The 22,159-nt window shown below is 42.1% G+C and overlaps 1 protein-coding gene across 1 annotated transcript in view; it reads left to right on the top strand.

Moving 5' to 3' along the window:
- LOC124593968 (galactosylgalactosylxylosylprotein 3-beta-glucuronosyltransferase P-like) overlaps nt 1-22,159 on the top strand; it is a 182,871-nt gene that overhangs the window by 117,850 nt on the left and 42,862 nt on the right. Inside the window, exon 3 of the mRNA XM_047132317.1 lies at nt 11,038-11,195. Coding sequence (XP_046988273.1) covers nt 11,038-11,195 — 158 coding nt within the window. The remainder of the gene's footprint in view (nt 1-11,037; nt 11,196-22,159) is intronic.

The following is a 22,159-nucleotide window of genomic DNA, read 5'->3' as shown; positions in this document are numbered from 1 at the left end:
GGCAGCGATGGTGAGTCAATTGGACTTGCCATGAGCAACAAATTTTTCTTACTGAACTAAGTTTACAATCACAGAATATATACATATATATAAGTGCAGAACATGAAATAAAGTACAGTGCACATGCATTGAGTACAGAACATATCAAGCAATGACAAAATGTATGCGCAAAGAGTACAAAACATATTAACAAATGACAAAAGTGCACATGCACTGTAGTACAGAACATATCAGGAAATCACAAAATGTATAGGCAATGAATACAAAACATATTAACAAATGACATAAAGTGCACACGCACTGTAGTTTTCTTTACTATTTTACAAGAACTAGGATAGGAAAGGGAAGGATTGCATCATGGTTGTAGCACATTAGGTTGCATGCAGCTGCACTGAAAGTCCATATCTTTCTACAGAAGCACAACACCAAGTAAGACAATCTGAAGTTCTTTTTCCTGAAGTATTAATCAGTGTAGCCAAGTCACTGAAATGTCGTAGTAATATTCCATGTTATCATTTTGGTAGTACATTAGGTACACCAAACAGTGGGACCATAATAACATCTCCATCGCTCAAGGTGGTGGGCAGCATGTCGTGTCAACACCACGTTCTTGTAAGGTACACCAACGTAGAATTAGTGCAAAAAGCAAATATAGTTCTCCATGAGCATGAGGATAGACGGGACAAACGGATATTGCAGTAATTTCTGTTAATTAGGTCAGAAAGTGAAGGACATTATGTCACATGCTAGTCATCATTGATAATTACTAGTCTATCAACTGATTTGATTAATTGGAGGCACTCATCGCCCAGTTACTGAACATTTCTGTACCATGTATGAAGTATTGCATAATAATGTTCATAAGTTATCTATTTTCAGAGAACATTGGCACTCATTGACCAGTTACAAAATATTAGAAGTCATCAGTCAAAACAGGAGCTAATGAGTGTAGCATCAAGCTACTGGCATTCATATATACACCATAAAAGTGACATAATACAAATTCAAAATATAAGAAACAGTAGCATTCATTGGCCAATAAGTATTAAATATTACAAAACATTTTTCAGCACTCAAGTGACATATGACATATTTAAAAATAATTATTGGCACTCATTGATCAGTTACAAATCATCAGAAGTCATCAGTCAAAACAGGAGCTAATGAGTGTAGAGCATGCATGCATTATTACAAAATATCATTCGCTATTACTCAGAACTCATCATTCAAGCGACATATAACATATTTAAAAATGTAACACTCTGTAACTATTACTCAAAAACTGTGATTAGAAAACATCATTCAGTATTACTCATAACTCTCTTAAATTGGTATCATTATTTGGAACTGGTAATACATTTTTTTGTGCTAGCAATGCATTGCATTGGGATCGATAATTAATTGCTGGGGCATAACAATATTTGCTTATGACTTATTGCTGTAAATGAAGATAGGTAACATCATTCATCATGAGTCAGCTGTAGCAAGGTTATGAAACAAATAAAGTGTATGTGATCACATTCATGAATGACACACACAAATGGGTAAAAAAAAGCAAGTTTAATGACCAACTGCTTATAGCACATTAGTTTCATGAATAATTTCTCCTGCAAAAATTACAAAATGGATTATCAAGCTGAAAGAAGAAACGCATATTATGCTGAAAAGTAGTGAACTTCGAATTAACAGGTAATGAAATGTGTATTAAATATATATGTTCTCTAGCTGTCCTTTCCAAAACCTTCAGTCATCGTACCATGCGACATAAGACATACTGTCAAAACGAACTGCAACAAAAACTTATATAACTACATATCATTTCTTAACTAACAGTAAATATATAAACTTCATCTGCAAAGTAAAACTTCATAATCATTACTATCATCACCTGCAAAGAAAAACTTCATTATCCACATCACCATAACTCGATTATTATCATCACCAGTAAAGAAAAACTTCATTATCCGTAGTAGCATATTCTTCATCACTATTCATCATCATTCATTATCATCCGCAAAAAAGTCACTTCATTATTCATTATACAACTATTCATAGTATAGAGTTCCTTATTTCTGGTATATTTCATCACTAAAACTAAGATGTGTAGTTCTGTCTGACAGCCTGCATCAATCGCCTCTTATTCTGAAACAAAAAATTAGTTAAGACTGCTATCATACGATGTGTATAGTATATTCTTGTTAATGCTTGTTAATTCTGATCCATTTACTCTTCGTTTCGAGGTATTGCATCTTCTTTCGTTCATTGCGAAGGTGAAATTCCCATTTCTGTTTAATTTATTTCTTTTACACGTTATTTCTTTCTGAAAACGATGAACAATGATTAATGCCTTGCATTTAAATCATATACCCATTAAATAAAAGCTGGTTTCTAGTGATATAATTGAGCATACAGCATAGCATGACAGAAAACTTAATATGTCAAAAAAACATAGACAGTGTCCAGATGCAAAAATGTACACAGAGTATCACAATGTAGCAGCAAAAAAAAAAAAATGTAAAATAGTCATGATGTTGAGCTATCATAAGGCATAATGTCATAGTCAACTGGTGTTTGTTACATCTTAAATATTTCATAGTGCATACAAACAAAACAGTAAAACAATCATACATACATGAAAAATGGAAAATGTGCACGGGCTGATATGTAACGACAAGAAAAGCGACCTGCTATCCTTACCTTGCCGGGCACTTGCCAAGAAAAAATACGATAATCATCGGTAAGTAAACACATAAATATAATTGCATAAGTGGTCATAAAATGTGTAAGTTCATCTGGAAAAATGTACACGGTCTGATGTGTAACGACAAGAAAAGCGACCTGTTAACCTTACCTAGCCGGGCACTTGCCAAGAAAAAATACGATAATCATCAGTAAGTGATCACATAAATATAATTGCGTAAGTGGTCATAAATTGTGTATGTTCATCTGGAAAAATGTACACGGTCTGATATGTAACGACAAGAAAAGCGACCTGTTAACCTTACCTTGCTGAGCACTTGCCAAAATAATACGATAATCATAAGTAAGTGTTCATGTGAATATAATTGCATAAGTGGTTATATAAAATAATCAGGAAATGGCATTACAGTGTGATAAATCATAAAGTATGTTCATTCAATAAAGGGTTTGATGTTGGAGATATGGTGATTCCCTTTGGTTTTTCTGGTTTTCAGAGTTTCGACGCGTACCACATTGGGGTGAGGAATGCTGCGAATTCGATATGGACCTGCATATAGAAGCTCAAATTTACTACATCTAATTTTCCTCTATTAGATAAATAATGTGTGCTTACTAATATCTTCTGTCCAATGTGAAAGTCACGGCGTGTACAAACCTGTTTTTGCTGTCTTCTCCGGCGCTCTGTGGCACGTTTGATGTTGTTCAGCGCAATGTCAATTATTTCATGGTGTCGTAGTCGACGAGATGTAGGAAAGGTTACTAATACTTTAATTTTGTTAGGTGGTTCAACATTTTTCAGTATAACAGACGGAGATAGCATAGTAGATTCATTTGGTATGGAATTAATTACATCCTGGAATGAGAGTATGTGTGTGTCCCAATCAATATGTTTTTTATGGCAGTATATTCTACACAGTTTATCAATTTCTTTCATTAATCGTTCACAAGGGTTCGAAGAAGCATGGTACCTGGATATATAGATCGGAGAAATGTTTCTAGCTCGTAACATACGTGTCCATATAGCTGATCGAAACTGTGGTCCGTTGTCGGAAATTACTTTCAACACATGCCCGACATGAAATAGAAAATGTTTTACAAATGCTTTCGAAACAGTTTTAGCAGTAGCTTTGCGTAACGGAGTGAAGGTAAATTTTGAAGTGAGTTCAACAGCGACAAAGATGTAGCAAAAACCTCTATTAGTTCTGGGAATCGGACCAAAAATGTATACAGCGGCCACGTGTCTCAATTTAACAGGTACAGTGGGATGTAATGGAGGAATATGTGAAGTCGTATCTGACTTAGCTTTCTGGCAAATTTTACATGACGCTAAAACTCGTCGAATACGTTTCTCCATGTTGGTAAAATAATCTTCTGTCTCAGTATAAGAAAACATTTTGTGGCTCCGTAATGTGCGTAACTTAAATGAGTATACCAAATTAATTTGTTAACAAGTTCGTCAGGAATGCATAATAACCAATTGTTGCTGTCAGGGTGAGAGCGGCGAAACAGAATGTTATTGCGTACAGTGTAATGGTTTCTAATGGTAACATTATTCCTATCGTGCCAAAGGCGTTTAATTTCTTTCCATACGTTGTCCTTACTCTGCTCTTGCGCTATATCTTGTAATGACGACGAAATGAAATTTTCAAATGCAACTTGTTGAATGTACATGACGCTGAAATTTGCTTTGCAGAAGTTGGTTGCGATGTCTTGCTGATTGTTGCTGAGAGAACGGGATAGTGCGTCTGCTACAATATTTTGTGTACCGGGAATGTGAACAATTGTAAAATTAAATTCCTGCAAATAAAGTTTCCATCTACTTAATCTGTCGTGTGTAAATTTAGCGGAAAGTAAAAACTGTATAGCTCTATGATCTGTGTAAACGGTCGTATGTCTTCCGTAAAGAAAATGCCGAAATCTCGTAAATGCCCATACAACACATAATGTTTCAAGTTCTGTAACAGAATAATTGCGTTCAGCAGGTGACAGAATGCGACTCGCAAAGGCGATGTTTTTAATTACTGTAGTGCCATCTTCTTCAATTTCCTGAAAAATGTGTACGCCTAAAGCGGTGTTAGAACTGTCGGTGGCAATGGAAAAATTTCTAGTAAGATCTGGATGTGATAAAAGTGGTGCATTCAACAAAGCATGTTTCAAATAACATTTTCGTGAACAAGATTCTATGTATCTGAAGTATTGCTTACGTTGCTGGAAGTTGCAACCTGTACTGTATTTAGTCAAATTCTATCTGATGTGCTATTATTTTCGGGAGGATGCTGTGGCATTTCAACTATTTGTACTGTTCTGTTATTTCATCCTGACGTATTACGTTCGGGATGATATCTACTAACTGGTTCATTCATGATAAATTGTTGTTGCGGATGATTTTGCTGTTGGTAAGACCGACTGTTATTAAACGTACGCTGAAAATTGTGCTCATTACTTTTACGTCTGTCGTGTTAGTCATTTCTATACAGTGCATTGCGATAGGAATTGAAATAGTGTGTTTTCTGTACGTACTGATTCCCTTGTTGCTGTGCGTTACTACACTCCTGGAAATTGAAATAAGAACACCGTGAATTCAATGTCCCAGGAAGGGGAAACTTTATTGACACATTCCTGGGGTCAGATACATCACATGATCACACTGACAGAACCACAGGCACATAGACACAGGCAACAGAGCATGCACAATGTCGGCACTAGTACAGTGTATATCCACCTTTCGCAGCAATGCAGGCTGCTATTCTCCCATGGAGACGATCGTAGAGATGTTGGATGTAGTCCTGTGGAACGGCTTGCCATGCCATTTCCACCTGGCGCCTCAGTTGGACCAGCGTTCGTGCTGGACGTGCAGACCGCGTGAGACGACGCTTCATCCAGTCCCAAACATGCTCAATGGGGGACAGATCCGGAGATCTTGCTGGCCAGGGTAGTTGACTTACACCTTCTAGAGCACGTTGGGTGGCACGGGATACATGCGGACGTGCATTGTCCTGTTGGAACAGCAAGTTCCCTTGCCGGTCTAGGAATGGTAGAACGATGGGTTCGATGACGGTTTGGATGTACCGTGCACTATTCAGTGTCCCCTCGACGATCACCAGTGGTGTACGGCCAGTGTAGGAGATCGCTCCCCACACCATGATGCCGGGTGTTGGCCCGGTGTGCCTCGGTCGTATGCAGTCCTGATTGTGGCGCTCACCTGCACGGCGCCAAACACGCATACGACCATCATTGGCACCAAGGCAGAAGCGACTCTCATCGCTGAAGACGACACGTCTCCATTCGTCCCTCCATTCACGCCTGTCGCGACACCACTGGAGGCGGGTTGCACGATGTTGGGGCGTGAGCGGAAGACGGCCTAACGGTGTGCGGGACCGTAACCCAGCTTCATGGAGACGGTTGCGAATGGTCCTCGCCGATACCCCAGGAGCAACAGTGTCCCTAATTTGCTGGGAAGTGGCGGTGCAGTCCCCTACGGCACTGCGTAGGATCCTACGGTCTTGGCGTGCATCCGTGCGTCGCTGCGGTCCGGTCCCAGGTCGACTGGCACGTGCACCTTCCGCCGACCACTGGCGACAACATCGATGTACTGTGGAGACCTCACGCCCCACGTGTTGAACAATTCGGCGGTACGTCCACCCGGCCTCCCGCATGCCCACTATACGCCCTCGCTCAAAGTCCGTCAACTGCACATATGGTTCACGTCCACGCTGTCGCGGCATGCTACCAGTGTTAAAGACTGCGATGGAGCTCCGTATGCCACGGCAAACTGGCTGACACTGACGGCGGCGGTGCACAAATGCTGCGCAGCTAGCGCCATTCGACGGCCAACACCGCGGTTCCTGGTGTGTCCGCTGTGCCGTGCGTGTGATCATTTGCTTGTACAGCCCTCTCGCAGTGTCCGGAGCAAGTATGGTGGGTCTGACACACCGGTGTCAATGTGTTCTTTTTTCCATTTCCAGGAGTGTATTTGTTGGAGCTGACGCCATACGTGTAGACGGCGAAACATTAAAGCTTGGTTGACCTTGTACATTACATTGTTGGTTAGGTATGCTAACCGGTTGGTTTTGTTGTTGTTGCGGAGAAAAACCTCTATTGTTACCAAAATGTGTTTGCAACTGCTGAAAATTTTGTACATACTGATGATTAAAATTTTGTCTGATATTAAAATTACGCCGGTAGTTCTTGTCATTTCGGGAGCGTATAATGATAAATGTCACTTTCAAATAAAACTTGTCATATCAGGTTTTCTTCAGTCATTCTTAATCCTAGAAAGATCGATAGTTGAAGAGCTGGTTTGATAGATATAAAGGATTGTAGAAGAGAAGTCAGCAATGCAGGAAACTAAAGATGAAATAGCACTACTACGGCTCGGGGCCCTGTGCACGCTACGGCACATATTCATCGAAGCGTAATGAATCCCCTGAGGTTTATTACGCGCTGCAAATAAATTTTAGTTTCTGCGTTACAGGCAATGCTGGTGAAAATTCAAAAGCAAATTGTTGTATCCATGCCAATTCTAGTTTCTGCATTACACGAAATGCCGGTAAAAATTCAAGAGCAAATTGTCGTATCCAGTTCAAAGCGTGTACCTGTGCTCTGTCATTTTTAAATACCTTAGATTTTCTTACGGATAAAAATTGCTTGAAATTAATGTTATCGTCTCTGACTGTGTGAATAGCTTCAGGATTGAATGAGAATCTGCTTGTCTGTGTCTCTTCGAATTCTAAGTTGCGTGGTCTCTGTAAATTACTTAAGTTATACCGGCTGTGTGAGTGTGACAAATGTTCGGAATGTGCGGTATGCTGTGACGTGTTAGTGACCGAAACATTTTTCATTTCTGTCACTTTAAAACGTTCGTCAATTTGGCTGTTCTGTTGTTCACATTTCTTATCGACTTCCGTATCCAGAGTGTGTGAAAGTTCTGGTGACTTTAAATTAAACTCGTCGCGTAACTGTGTCGCATTTTCAGAACATTGTTCAGCGACTGCACTAATTTCATCTCTAAGAGATTCTGTTGTGGCTGCATCTGTATTACTTAATTCTTGTGCCACAGATCTAATTTCTTCACTACTGTTCCTAGCACAAGCCTTAATTTCCTCACGTAATTGTTCTTTAGTATCATGGCATTGCGCGGCAATGGCTGTAATCTGTTCACTAAGTTGTTTGTTCTGCTCATTAAGATTGTCGTGTCTTTTATTCGTCTGTTTCAAACATTTATTAAATTGTTTGATATGATTGTCTATTATTTCATTCAACTGTTTGGAATTTTTGTCAAAACTTTCACTAAGTTGTTTGTAATGGTTGTCGTATTTTTCATTGAGTTGTAGAATTAATGCCATAACTTGATCCAACCCAATATTACCTACTCTATTCTCTGTGCTGTTTGATGGCGTACTTGCAATTGTCACATTTTGTGTAACCATTTGGTCATTCTGTGATTCTCGAAAAGGTTTCCCAATCGGATGTGCACTGTAAGTCACTACCTCGGAATCAGATAAATCTGTCGTATTTTGAGTACACTGTTCATTTTCGTTAGAAAAATTTATCTGTTCACAATTAAAATTTTGCAAACCGGGTGTGTCAAGCTGGGCAGCTTTCATTGTAACAGAACGTCCCGCGTCATCAATTGTCGTTAAATTAACAGAGGACACAATTGAATTTGTTTGCTCTTCATTAGCATTAAAATCATTACTAGTGGTCGGCACGCACTGATTATCTGTAAATGGAGGATTGTCATCATTACACTGAGTGTCGCAAATATTATCGGTCAAATTATTCGAGTCGGCTATTTCACTCATTGCGCATCGCGATGTACTGTTAACAGTTTTTCGCGGCATTTTCACTAATCAAAATTAAGCACAAATGAAACAAAAACAAAGCAAAAGAAATGGAACAAACAATTACAAGAAAGAGCAACAAATTGCCGACGATCTGTGAAAGAAAGAGGGAGAAATTAGTAGATGCGTTGCGCCAGATGCAAACTACATTTAAGTAAATAAGAGCAGATATATGACTACTTATCAGAAGATTCACAAAGAATTACGATCCTGGCCGGATGTCGCCAAGTGTAACCTCCCCACAAAAATAAAAAAATTAAAATGAACCAAGTGTAACCTCCCCACGGAAATATTAATTAAATGAATTTTAAGTATTGTAACCTCTGAACAAAATTGGCTCCCATTTATTATCTCCGTGCAGAAATGCATTCACATTTGATGTACTCATAAAATTCAATTCTTAAACCCAGAAATAATAGTAAAAAATTCAAGAATCTGGTAAATTTTATGACGACAGCAGCGCTGCGCCACGGCCCTGTACTCTGAATAAAAAAAGCAAAAATTCTTACCTCAATAAAAACTGCAAATATATCTGCTCTTACATAAAAAATTTTCGGCACAGCTCCGTGCAATGCTGGCCTATGCTTTGTGACTCGTGAAAGGAATTAATTATTCATTGGCTAAAATCTTTAAATTGAAATGAGTGCTTTTTTAAAAAAATTACTTTATATTATAAAAATTATTATTGTGGCATTTTTTGAAAGAAATTGGATGACAGTTAACATACATTACTAGATATGCGCAAGGCTGCTTCTTTACCTTCTACAATAATACTCATCCTGCAGAGTCCCGACCAGAGCAGACTGCAGACACGCACAGACACGTGCAGACTACTGCCGACTACTGCATACTACTGCAGACTACTCAAGACTAATGCCGACTAGCGGCAACCAACAACTAACTACATACTGCTCTCTGGTCAGAGACTCTCCTAAGTCTTGCCTGTTGCAGGCAGCGCATACATCGCATACCTCTTACATCTTTTTCTGGCGTATTTTTCCCAAAAGCACTCGCTCCACACATAGTTCAAATCTTTCTAGTTGCCTCCTCTGCATTCACCCCTCAGTTATACGAAAAGTAAATATTGTGTTGTAGATGTTACACCTTTTCCCACTTGCGACTCAGTTTTACAATGTTTACCGGTAGTTAATGATTTTCGGGTATGCAAAATCCAGTGCTGAACTGTAAGATGATAACTAGAACTTCAGACTCGAAAATGACAGTTGATACATACAGTGACAGCGTCGCGCCGCGTTCACCTGGGCGGCGCCGGATTTCAGGCGGCGGGTGGCGTCTGGCCGGAAATATTGTGTTGTAGATGTTACACCTTTTCCCACTTGCGACTCAGTTTTACAATGTTTACCGGTAGTTAATGATTTTCGGGTATGCAAAATCCAATGCTGAACTGTAAGATGATAACTAGAACTTCAGACTCGAAAATGACAGTTGATACATACAGTGACAGCGTCGCGCCGCGTTCACCTGGGCGGCGCCGGATTTCAGGAGGCGGGTGGCGTCTGGCCGGTGGCCGGTAGCCGCTGCAGCGCGAGGAAACGCTGGACCGTAAGATGTTCCGATCGCGACGCAGCCACGAGCTGTCCTGCGGAATTGTTTCTGGAAGTACTTGTTGTTGCTGGTGGGTAGAATGTGAAGCGAATTATCTACGATGTTCAATCACACTCATAACTTTACACGAGGGCCGAAATGTGGTTAAAAAAAAAAAAAACAGTTAGACGCAAATAGGCGACCAGAAGTTTAGAACGCTCGACGATTACCATTAGACCACGTGCTCACACATTCCAACAACATCTCGGAAGTAGACAACACTTTCTCTTAACACTTCCGCATCTTACAGTGTTGCCAGATTGTGCAGACGGCCGGACTTAGAGTTGTCAAGGGCGGTAAGTTTTATTGGCCACCTTAAGTGAACGACTCGGACTTAATCTCTGTGGCGGCCGGCCGGCGGTCAGTTTTTATGCCTAAGACTGTACATTTGTCTCTGAGATTTCAAAATAGAGGTATCTTTTACAAATATGGACAATTTAAAACTTGTAAGCATGAGAAATCAAGGCACAATTTGAAATTGGTAATATCATACTACGGAAGAAAACCAAATATTCGTGATATCTCATTCTCTTAAGCATTATAGCTTAAGTTTCAGTTTGTGTGTCATTTCGAATTAGCGCCTGAGCATGCTATCACTAAAGAGGAAACACAATAAGGAAAATAAAATACTGTTAGTGTACTGAGACAAAATATTTTATTAAAATGTGGAGTTTTACAGTAATAATGCCTGCATATTATCCTAAACAACTGTTTCATAATGTTTTAAATTTGATTGATTCCAGTCGTGAAGAATATCATTGCAGCTCTTTCAGCTGTCCAAGTTACAACTTAATCGACGTACTAATTATATCAACGGGCTATGCAAGTTGATGCACTCCGCGTGCCAGATGTTACCTCCGTTCTAATTTAATATTTATTTTCTGTGTAGCGCCTATGCCGGAGGAGTGTAACATCCTACCAGGAGGCAAACCACGTGGAGTGCCACAGCGAAATAGGGGCCTGCAGTGGATAAGAGCAAACGCATCGAGAGGTGTCTTGTATTTTGCTGACGACGACAACTCTTACGACATTCGGTTATTTGAAGAAGTAAGAAATCAATTTTTACACCGAAATTAATGGAATGTGAGTTCTTTGAAGTTACAGTTGTTTAAAAATTGTTTATGAACTTAAATCATCTCGTAATTCCAGTAGTTTCCACATATTTTCAAATGATTATCTTAAAGAAAAAATCTTCTGTAACTTCTTAAATTTCTAGTTTCTCTTGAATAGCATAACACACACGGCAGCCCACTAGTAGCTACATTATTTTCTTTTCTTCTGAGGAACGCAATTGCAGCCATACCTGGCAACAGATAAATGTTTTTATGCTGTAAGAGTGTACGAGAACTAAAGACTAATCCTTATAGCCCTATTTGTGTGTTTTCTGCAGAATATACTGCTTAATAGTACAAGAAATTTTGGAAGGCAGACTAACCTACTGCATAATGTATGCTTACTGGACACCACATTCACTAAGAGATGTCCATACCTAGTGAAAAATGTGCTGTGCTTCACAGTTTTCAACATGGTGCTATGAAAATGAGTCAGGATTGTTGCACACATATACGTGGATACAAACTGACAGTAAATGAAATGAGGGCATAAAATATCATCATGTTCAAAGCCACAGTGGCTTCGAGCACTTACGGCCATCACAGATTGTAACGATTTCCCCCACACAGTTAATGCAAAATTGTGTACTGCCGTGGGCTCTGGTGCAAGCAGCGCTGTATTAAGTATATTTCTAGACGACCTTGGCCTGCATAAACCCCCTTCCACCTTCCCTCCATTCCCCCCAGCATATAATAAGGACACTAAACCATCAGTACTGTTTCAGGGACGAAGGGTCCAGCTATTTATGTAGTGGAAACCCTGGATCAATGGGAATCAAGTTCCTCGTCCCAAATCGATGTAGCATGGAAAAGAGTGGATTAAATGAGGAAAGTTAAAATCGCATTTGATTATTCCTGATGAGAAAAATCACTGGCGATTTACAGGGAAAGAATATGATGAAGGCTAGTGTTGCGAATGTCGGAAACGCTAAACCACCAAAGTCAGGTTCCACGCCCGGCAGTAGCCTAACTGCGTAATGTACATCATCTGTCAGTGAGCGTCAATCCAAATTTACCAAACGTTTGGCAGTCATTGCGAATAATAAGTAACATAAAGTACAATTGGTCGTATTGATTTAAATAAATGGTATTGGGTGGCGTCACAGTTAAATGATGTGGCTAGTCAAGTTTTAACTGTAATGACTCTTTATTCATTCAGCAGCTCTTTGAAATACAGTCTTTAAAGTTTGTGGTTTTATACAAATTATTAAAATAGTTAACAATAAAATAAATCCATCTGTGAAGCATGCTGTAGCGTATTAGTATGAAAATGTGATAGTTTTCCCTATACCAAAAGCTTATAGAGCACAACTCGACAACACATCTCAGCTGCTGAATTTTGACTAAGTCCCACAGCAGTTGTTAAAGTATCTAGTGCGACCACATGATGCCCAAGATAAACTATCAGTTAAAAGCTATTCATGCAACCTAAGTACCACTTCACTTGTGTAACGTTCACTCCCATTTCCATACCACCTGCTGGCCACCAGTTGACCTCTGGCCACACCACCAGCGCCGCTCAGCGCCAAGGAGACATGCGACCTCTTATAGATCCACGCCAGTTGGCTAGAGTCTGTCTCCCTTTCAACTTATAGTCTTTCTTAAATCTCATGATTCATAAAATGGAATGATAAGTTAGATTAAGCACCACGCTTTGCCTAACATTGTTGCAGTAAAAGTTTTTACGCTACTGGAAAAGTCAATTCTCCCTAGTTCGAATAGTACCTGACATCACATATTACAATCAACAACTTCACATCAGTTATTAATAATGGACTTCTGCGCAGTGTTGTATTAAAGAAGTAATAGACAACTAGAATGTGTTGATGATTGATGATGAGAGTATAATGCAGGATGCATTGTTTGTGTTCACGTGGAAGTCATGATATCTGACCCCGGTATGCACTAAATAAATGTTACAACTTAATGCTACATTGATTGTGGCTGTGTAGCGTTCACTGCCAGTAGCAAGAGCACAATGCAATGGTGTGGTGCAATGTCTGTCAAGGTCGCGCATACTTCCTACTCGTTATGAAGCCTGATATATTTCTCAAATGATTTGCTTCCACACTAAAGCTAACTTCCGTATTACTACGTATATCACAGACATGAATTGTAGATTAAAACTGAAGAAATTGCGGAAAGGTACGAATTTAAGGAGATGGAACATGGATAAACGGAAAGAACTAGAAGTCATAGAGAGTTTTACAGGGCACGTAAGGGAACGGTTGACAAGAATAGGTGAAAGGAATACAGTGGGAGAAGAATGGATAGCTTTTACAGATGAAATAGGGAAGGCAGTAGAGGATCAAGTAGGTAAAAAGACGAGGCCCAGTAGAAATCCTTGGATAACAAAAGAGATACTGAATTTAATTGACGAAAGGAGAAAATATAAAAATGCGGCAAATGAAGCAGGCGAAAATGAATACAAACATCTGAAACATGAGATCGACGGGGAGTGCAAAATAGTTAAGCGGGAATGGTTAGAGGACAAATGTGCAGATGTAGACGCATATATCACTAGGGGTACGATAGATGCCACCTATAGAAAAATTAAAGAGAGCTTTGGAGATAGGAGAACTGCATGTATGAATATCAAGTGCTCAGGTCTAAACCAGTCCGAAGCAAACAGGAGAAAGAGGAAAGCTTGAAGGAGTATTTAAACGGTCTGCACCAATGAAATGTACGTGAAGGCAATATTAGGGAAATTGAAGCCAACGTAGATGAAAATGAGGTGGGAGATATGATACTGTGTGAAGAATTAGATAGAGCACTGAAAGACCTAAGTATAAACAATTCCCCGGGAGTGGAAAACATTCCGTTATAACTACTGATAACCTTGGGAGAGCCAGCCATAAATAAACGCTTTCATCTGGTGAGCAAGATGTATGAGACAGGCGAAATACCCTCAGACTTCGAGAAGCATATAGTAATTCGAATTCCAAACAAGGCTGGTGCTGAGAAGTGCAAAAATTACCGAACTATCAGTTCAATAAGTCATACTAACACGAATTCTTCACAGACGAATGGAAAAACTTGTAGAAGCCGACCTCGGGCAAGATCAGTTTCGATTCCGTAAAAATGTAGGAACACGCAAGACAGTACTGACCCTATGACTATCTTAGAAGCTACGTTAAGGAAAGGCTAACGTACGTATATAGCATTTGCAGACTTAGAGAAGGCTTTTGACAACGTTTACTGCAATACTCTCTTTCAAATACTGAAGGTGGCATGGGTGAAACACAGGAGCGAAAGGCTAATTCCAATATGTACAGAAATCAGGAGACACTCATAAGAGTCGAGGGCTCTGGAAGGGAAGCAATTGTTGAGAAGGGAGTGAGACATGGTTGTAGCCTATACCCTACGTTATTCAATCTGTACATTGAGCAAGCAGTAAAGGAAACCAAAGAAAAAATTGGAAAAAATGGTTCAAATGGCTCTAAGCACTACGGGACTTAACATCTGAGGTCATCAGTCCCCTAGACTTAGAACTATTTAAAGCTAACTAACCTAAGGACATCACACACATCCATGCCCGAGGCAGGACTCGAACCTGCGACCGTAGCAGCAGCGCGGTTCCACACTGAAGCGCCTAGAACTTCTCGGCCACCGCGGCCGGCTGAAAAATTTGGAATTGGAATTAAAATCGAGGGAGCAGAAATAAGAACCACGAGGTTTGGCGATGAAATTGTAATTCTGTCAGAGACAGCAAAGTACTTCGGACAACAGCTGAACAGAATGGACAGTGTCCTCAAATGAGGATATTAGATGAACATCAACAAAAGGAAAATGAGGATAATGGAATTTAGTAGAATTAAGTCAGGTGAAACTGAGGGAATTACACTCCTGGAAATTGAAATAAGAACACCGTGAATTCATTGTCCCAGGAAGGGGAAACTTTATTGACACGTTCCTGGGGTCAGATACATCACATGATCACACTGGCAGAACCACAGGCACATAGACACAGGCAACAGAGCATGCACAATGTCGGCACTAGTACAGTGTATATCCACCTTTCGCAGCAATGCAGGCTGCTATTCTCCCATGGAGACGATCGTAGAGATGCTGGATGTAGTCCTGTGGAACGGCTTGCCATGCCATTTCCACCTGGCGCCTCAGTTGGACCAGCGTTCGTGCTGGACGTGCAGACCGCGTGAGACGACGCTTCATCCAGTCCCAAACATGCTCAATGGGGGACAGATCCGGAGATCTTGCTGGCCAGGGTAGTTGACTTACACCTTCTAGAGCACGTTGGGTGGCACGGGATACATGCGGACGTGCGTTGTCCTGTTGGAACAGCAAGTTCCCTTGCCGGTCTAGGAATGGTAGAACGATGGGTTCGATGACGGTTTGGATGTACCGTGCACTATTCAGTGTCCCCTCGACGATCACCAGTGGTGTACGGCCAGTGTAGGAGATCGCTCCCCACACCATGATGCCGGGTGTTGGCCCTGTGTGCCTCGGTCGTATGCAGTCCTGATTGTGGCGCTCACCTGCACGGCGCCAAACACGCATACGACCGTCATTGGCACCAAGGCAGAAGCGACTCTCATCGCTGAAGACGACACGTCTCCATTCGTCCCTCCATTCACGCCTGTCGCGACACCACTGGAGGCGGGCTGCACGATGTTGGGGCGTGAGCGGAAGACGGCCTAACGGTGTGCGGGACCATAGCCCAGCTTCATGGAGACGGTTGCGAATGGTCCTCGCCGATACCCCAGGAGCAACAGTGTCCCTAATTTGCTGGGAAGTGGCGGTGCGGTCCCCTACGGCACTGCGTAGGATCCTACGGTCTTGGCGTGCATCCGTGCGTCGCTGCGGTCCGGTCCCAGGTCGACGGGCACGTGCACCTTCTGCTGACCACTGGCGACAACATCGATGTACTGTGGAGACCTCACGCCCCACGTGTTGAGCAATTCGGCGGTACGTCCACCCGGCCTCCCGCATGCCCACTATACGCCCTCGCTCAAAGTCCGTCAACTGCACATACGGTTCACGTCCACGCTGTCGCGGCATGCTACCAGTGTTAAAGACTGCGATGGAGCTCCGTATGCCACGGCAAACTGGCTGACACTGACGGCGGCGGTGCACAAATGCTGCGCAGCTAGCGCCATTCGACGGCCAACACCGCGGTTCCTGGTGTGTCCGCTGTGCCGTGCGTGTGATCATTGCTTGTACAGCCCTCTCGCAGTGTCCGGAGCAAGTATGGTGGGTCTGACACACCGGTGTCAATGTGTTCTTTTTTCCATTTCCAGGAGTGTAGATTAGGAAATGAGAACCTTAAAGTAGTAGAGGAGTTTTGCTATTTGGGAAGCAAATTAACTGATGACGGTTGAAGTACAGAGGATGTAAAATGTAGACTGGTAATGGCAAGGACAGCGTTTCTGAAGAAGAGAAATTTGTTAACGTCGAGTATAGATTTAAGTGTAGGGAAGTCTTTTCTGAAAGTATTTTTATGGAGTGTAGTCATGTATGGAAGTGATACATGGACAATAAATAGTTTAGACAAGAAGAGAATAGACGTTTTCTAAACATGGTGCTACACAAGAATGCTGAAAATTCGATGGGTAGATCACGTAATTAATGGGGAGGTACTGAACAGAACTGGGGAGAAGAGGTTGTTGTGGCACAACTTGATAAGAAAAAGGGATCGGTTGGTAGGACACGTTCTGAGGCGCAAGGGACCAGCACTTTAGTACTGGAGAAAAGCGTGGTGGGTAAAAATCGTAGAGGGAGACCAAGAGATGAATACACTAACAGATTCAGATGGATGTAGATTGTAGTAGTTACTCGGAGACGAAGAGGCTTGCACAGGATAGAGTAGCTTGGAGAGCTGCATCAAACCAGTCTATGAACTGAAGATAACAACAACAACAACAACGTCACAGAGATCAGGATTTCAATATAAGCGTTAATCCTGCTTTGTGGTCTTTCGTGAACTGAGTGTAGTTGTAGAATCAGCAGCTGAATTAATATTTAGTCTTTAATTATTCGATATTCCTTAACTTTAAATGTCACATAAGTCTCAGTTCTCAGCGCTGACCCAGCTCCCTGTCCACCACTCTTGCCTTAACGAGCTGCACCTGCCAATCCTTTCTTTCAGCTGGTGAACCATCGTTGGATCAGCACAGCTCAGGTGACACCAACGGCCTTGCCACAATGGTACCAATGGTTGTCATCAGATCACCAAAGTTATGTCCTGTCGGGGCTTGGCTAGCACTTAGATGGTTGACCGTGCGGTCTGCCGAGTGCTGTAGGCCAATTAGGTGCACTTAGCCCTTGTGAGGCTAATTGAGTAGCTAGTTGATTGGGAAGTAGCAGCGCCCGTCGTGAAAGCTGACAATGGACAAGAGAGTGATTTTCTGACAACATGCCCCTGGTTTTTGCAAGAAGTGACAGATGTCGGCTGAGGATGAGATGGCTGTCGCTCGCTACCATTTGAACTTCTGAGGCCTATTCAGACAAAGGAGGAGAAGGAAGTGGAGGAGCTGGCGAGGTGCTCGTGACCTCGGCACCACGTGTTCTACGCAACCGTCATATTACAGACGGGTCTTTATCAACAAGAAACCAGTCCTGGCGAATTTAAATTTCCGCTAGATCCGTTACTCATTAATACTACATTTGTTAAAATGACTTCTGTAGGCACACTATCGACAAAAAGGCGATGTTCCCTACCAGAAAATATGGTGTGGACATAGCCTTTTCGTCGACAAATAACGTCCAGCATCGGTACAACCATAACGAGCTATCTACCACAGACCCACGCAAACTCTGGGGTTTACACACACGTTTCGAAAAAAAAAAAAAAAAAAAAAAAAAAAAAAACAGAATACCTTGAACGACTAGAGATACGACGTTCGTATTCATAGGACATGAAAACTAGTATGTTCTGCAGAAACGATTAGCATTTGAGTCGCCATTGTTGAGCATGTGTCCTGTTGCCCAGTAGGCAAAGGGTCCACCATGGGCCCTGATAACTTGTCCCATGCGTAGTGGCATCTATTAGGCGAGAATGGCGTCCTCTTGTATAGGCATCCAGGCTGCATTCACCTTATAATCCTCCAACATCTCCTGCTAATTAGACTTTTCTATATGACCGTGTACCTAAAGTCCCTGATCTGCAGGGAAAAGGCATTTACTCCGAAGAATAAAGCAAAACCGAGAGACGTCGATGAAGTTATAACCGAATCGCCATTGCTCAGTACTTTAGCAATGACGATTAGGAAAAAAAATTCCGGTTTACTATATGTATTTTTATAGCGTCTGTCACTACGGTTGGAAAGTATTGTCTTTGCAGCTTCATTTTTTTTGTGGTCGGCTGCAAGGTCCGACGTATCTTGTGTTCTAGGGCTCTTTATATTTCTATATAAGTAGCAATTATGATTACAGGATAGTGTCATAACCTTAGCTTTCTCCATTTATATCGTAAAATTGCGCATAGAATTCCTTCGCTGTACGGAACGGTCCATGCTGACGAACGCAGTGGCCTCCATATTATGTAAGCCTTTTAATTAACTTTTTTTTTGTTTGTCACAGTTCTTCTTTCCGGTACATATTGTACTTATACTTAGCATTTTATTCCCGGTTTAAGGTCTCGTATCCTTTTTTATTTGCCTAATGACAACACGTCGATGTTTCCTAATAATTTTGTCTTAAGCTCGTATGCTGCCATTGAAGGACAGATGTTGGCTCATCACGTTACTTCTTACGTAAGTTCACAGTTATTGTTAGTTGTAAAGATAGCTACTCAGCCTGGCACGCTGCGTCACCGTACCCCTTGCCTCGTTTTAATGTACCTATGTCTCACAATGTTGTTTTACGTCTCTAGGTTAAACTGAAGATGCCCCACAAGAGCTAAACAAGACGTTTCCCATAAACACATAAAACAATTTCCGCACTAGACTGACTTATTTTAAGAAGTTCATGACCAACCGCTGCACAAGGCACCCGGTATGGAATAGAACCAATTTTAAACGCACATCTATTTCATTATTCCAAACTGGTAAGGGCCTCAGACCGACGGGTAAATACTCTTATTAAAGATCAGACTAATACGTTGTTTGTAAGCCACTTCTTGCGTGGATGACAAAGTTCATTCCTGCAAGTACATCCGAATCAGAAATATGCTTTATGAACCCTACATCAGGTCGCTCCAGGCAATTACAACTAGGTATTTCGAGGCGTACATTAATTCCTCTAATGATCGATAAGCAAGCTCTACGGTGGAGATGACATAGTGGAGTAACACCTGGACTGTTCGATTTCAAGAGGTGTACTTTATTCGCCATAAAATCGCAGCATGGTCAATAACAACAACAAGCTCCTGTGATCTGTCATTATGAATCACTGATCGCTTTGTTGGTCAGAAACTCCATTTCAGAACCAGAATGGCTAATGGTGGAGGTGCTTATGCTAGTGATGCGTTTCGGAAGATGCTTTCAGATGTCAAGTGCTTTATTACACTGCTGGCCATTAAAATTGCTACACCACGAAGATGACGTGCTACAGACGCGAAATTTTACCGACAGGAAGAAGATGCTGTGATATGCAAACGATTAGCTTTTCAGAGCATTCACACAAGGTTGGCGACGGTGGCGACACCTACAACGTGCTGAAATGCGGAAAGTTTCCAACCGATTTCTGATACACAAACAGCAGTTGCCCGGAGTTGCTTTGTGAAACGTTGTTGAGATGCCTCGTGTAAGGAGGGGAAACGCATACCATCACGTTTCCGACTTTGATAAAGGTCGGATTGTAGCCTATCACAATTGCGGTTTATCGTATCGCGACATTGCTGCTCGCGTTGCTCTAGATCCAATGACTGTTAGCAGAATATGGAATCGGTGGGTTCAGGAGGGTAATACGGAACGCCGTGCTGGATCCCAACGGCGTGGTATCACTAGCAGTCGAGATGACAAGCATCTTATCCGCATGGCTGTAACGGATCGTGCAGTCACGTCTCGATCCCTGAGTCAACAGATGGGGACGTTTGCAAGACAACAACCACCCGCACGAACAGTTCGACGACGTTTGCAGCAGCATGGACTATCAGCTCGGAGACCATGGCTGCTGTTACCCAGGAGCACCTGCGATGGTGTACTCAACGACGGACCTGGGTACACTAATGGCAAAACGTCATTTTTTCGGATGAATCCATGTTCTGTTTACAGCATCATACTGGTCGCATCCGTGTTTGGCGACATCGCGGTAAACGCACATTGGAAGCGTATATTCGTCATCGCCATACTGGCGTATCACCCGGCGTGATGGTATGTGGTGCCATTGTTTACACGTCTCGGTCACCTCTTGTTCGCATTGACGGCGCTTTGAACAGTGGACGTTTCATTTCAGATGTTTTATGACCCGTGGCTCCATCTGATTTCTCAGGATCTATGCACCCAAATTGCATGAAAATGTAATCACATGTCAGTTCTAGTACGAGGGCAGTTCAATAAGTAATGCAACACATTTTTTTTTTTCTGAAACAGGGGTTGTTTTATTCAGCATTGAAATACACCAGGTTATTCCCCAATCTTTTAGCTACACAACACTATTTTTCAACGTAATCTCCATTCAATGTTACGGCCTTACGCCACCTTGAAATGAGGGCCTGTATGCCTGCACGGTACCATTCCACTGGTCGATGTCGGAGCCAACGTCGTACTGCATCAATAACTTCTTCATCATTCGCGTAGTGCCTCCCACGGATTGCGTCCTTCATTGGGCCAAACATATGGAAATCCGACGGTGCGAGATCGGGGCTGTAGGGTGCATGAGGAAGAACAGTCCACTGAAGTTTTGTGAGCTCCTCTCGGGTGCGAAGACTTGTGTGAGGTCTTGCGTTGTCATGAAGAAGGAGAAGTTCGTTCAGATTTTTGTGCCTACGAACACGCTGAAGTCGTTTCTTCAATTTCTGAAGAGTAGCACAATACACTTCAGAGTTGATCGTTTGACCATGGGGAAGGACATCAAACAGAATAACCCCTTCAGCGTCCCAGAAGACTGTAACCATGACTTTACCGGCTGAGGGTATGGCTTTAAACTTTTTCTTGGTAGGGGAGTGGGTGTGGCGCCACTCCATTGATTGCCGTTTTGTTTCAGGTTCGAAGTGATGAACCCATGTTTCATCGCCTACAACAATCTTTGACAAGAAATTGTCACCCTCAGCCACATGACGAGCAAGCAATTCCGCACAGATGGTTCTCCTTTGCTCTTTATGGTGTTCGGTTAGACAACGAGGGACCCAGCGGGAAAAAAACCTTTGAATATCCCAACTGGTGAACAATTGTGACAGCACTACCAACAGAGATGTCAAGTTGAGCACTGAGTTATTTGATGGTGATCCGTCGATCATCTCAAACGAGTGTGTTCGCACGCTCCGCCATTGCAGGAGTCACAGCTGTGCACAGGCGGCCCGCACGCAGGAGATCAGACAGTCTTGCTTGACCTTGCGGCGATGATGACACACGCTTTGCCCAACGACTCACCGTGCTTTTGTCCACTGCCAGATCACCGTAGACATTCTGCAAGCGCCTATGAATATCTGAGATGCCCTGGTTTTCTGCCACAAGAAACTCGATCACTGCCCGTTGCTTGCAACGCACATCCGTTACAGACGCAATTTTAACAGCTCCGTACAGCGCTGCCACCTGTCGGAAGTCAATGAAACTACACGAGACGAAGCGGGAATGTTTGAAAATATTCCACAAGAAATTTCCGGTTTTTTCAACCAAAACTGGCCGCGAAAAAAAATAAGTTGCATTACTTATTGAACTGCCCTCGTATAATATATTTGTCCAATGAATACCCGTTTATCATCTGCATTTCGTCTTGGTGTGGCAATTTTAATGGCCAGTAGTGTATATGTGAAGACATTGCTAGCGGCAGTAATATGTT

This window comes from Schistocerca americana, chromosome 2 (genome assembly GCF_021461395.2).
Source record: "Schistocerca americana isolate TAMUIC-IGC-003095 chromosome 2, iqSchAmer2.1, whole genome shotgun sequence".
In the NCBI taxonomy this organism is placed as follows: Eukaryota; Metazoa; Arthropoda; class Insecta; order Orthoptera; family Acrididae; genus Schistocerca; species Schistocerca americana.
The sequence above is the reverse complement of the archived record's forward strand: the minus strand, read 5'-3'. Positions and strand labels throughout refer to the sequence as shown.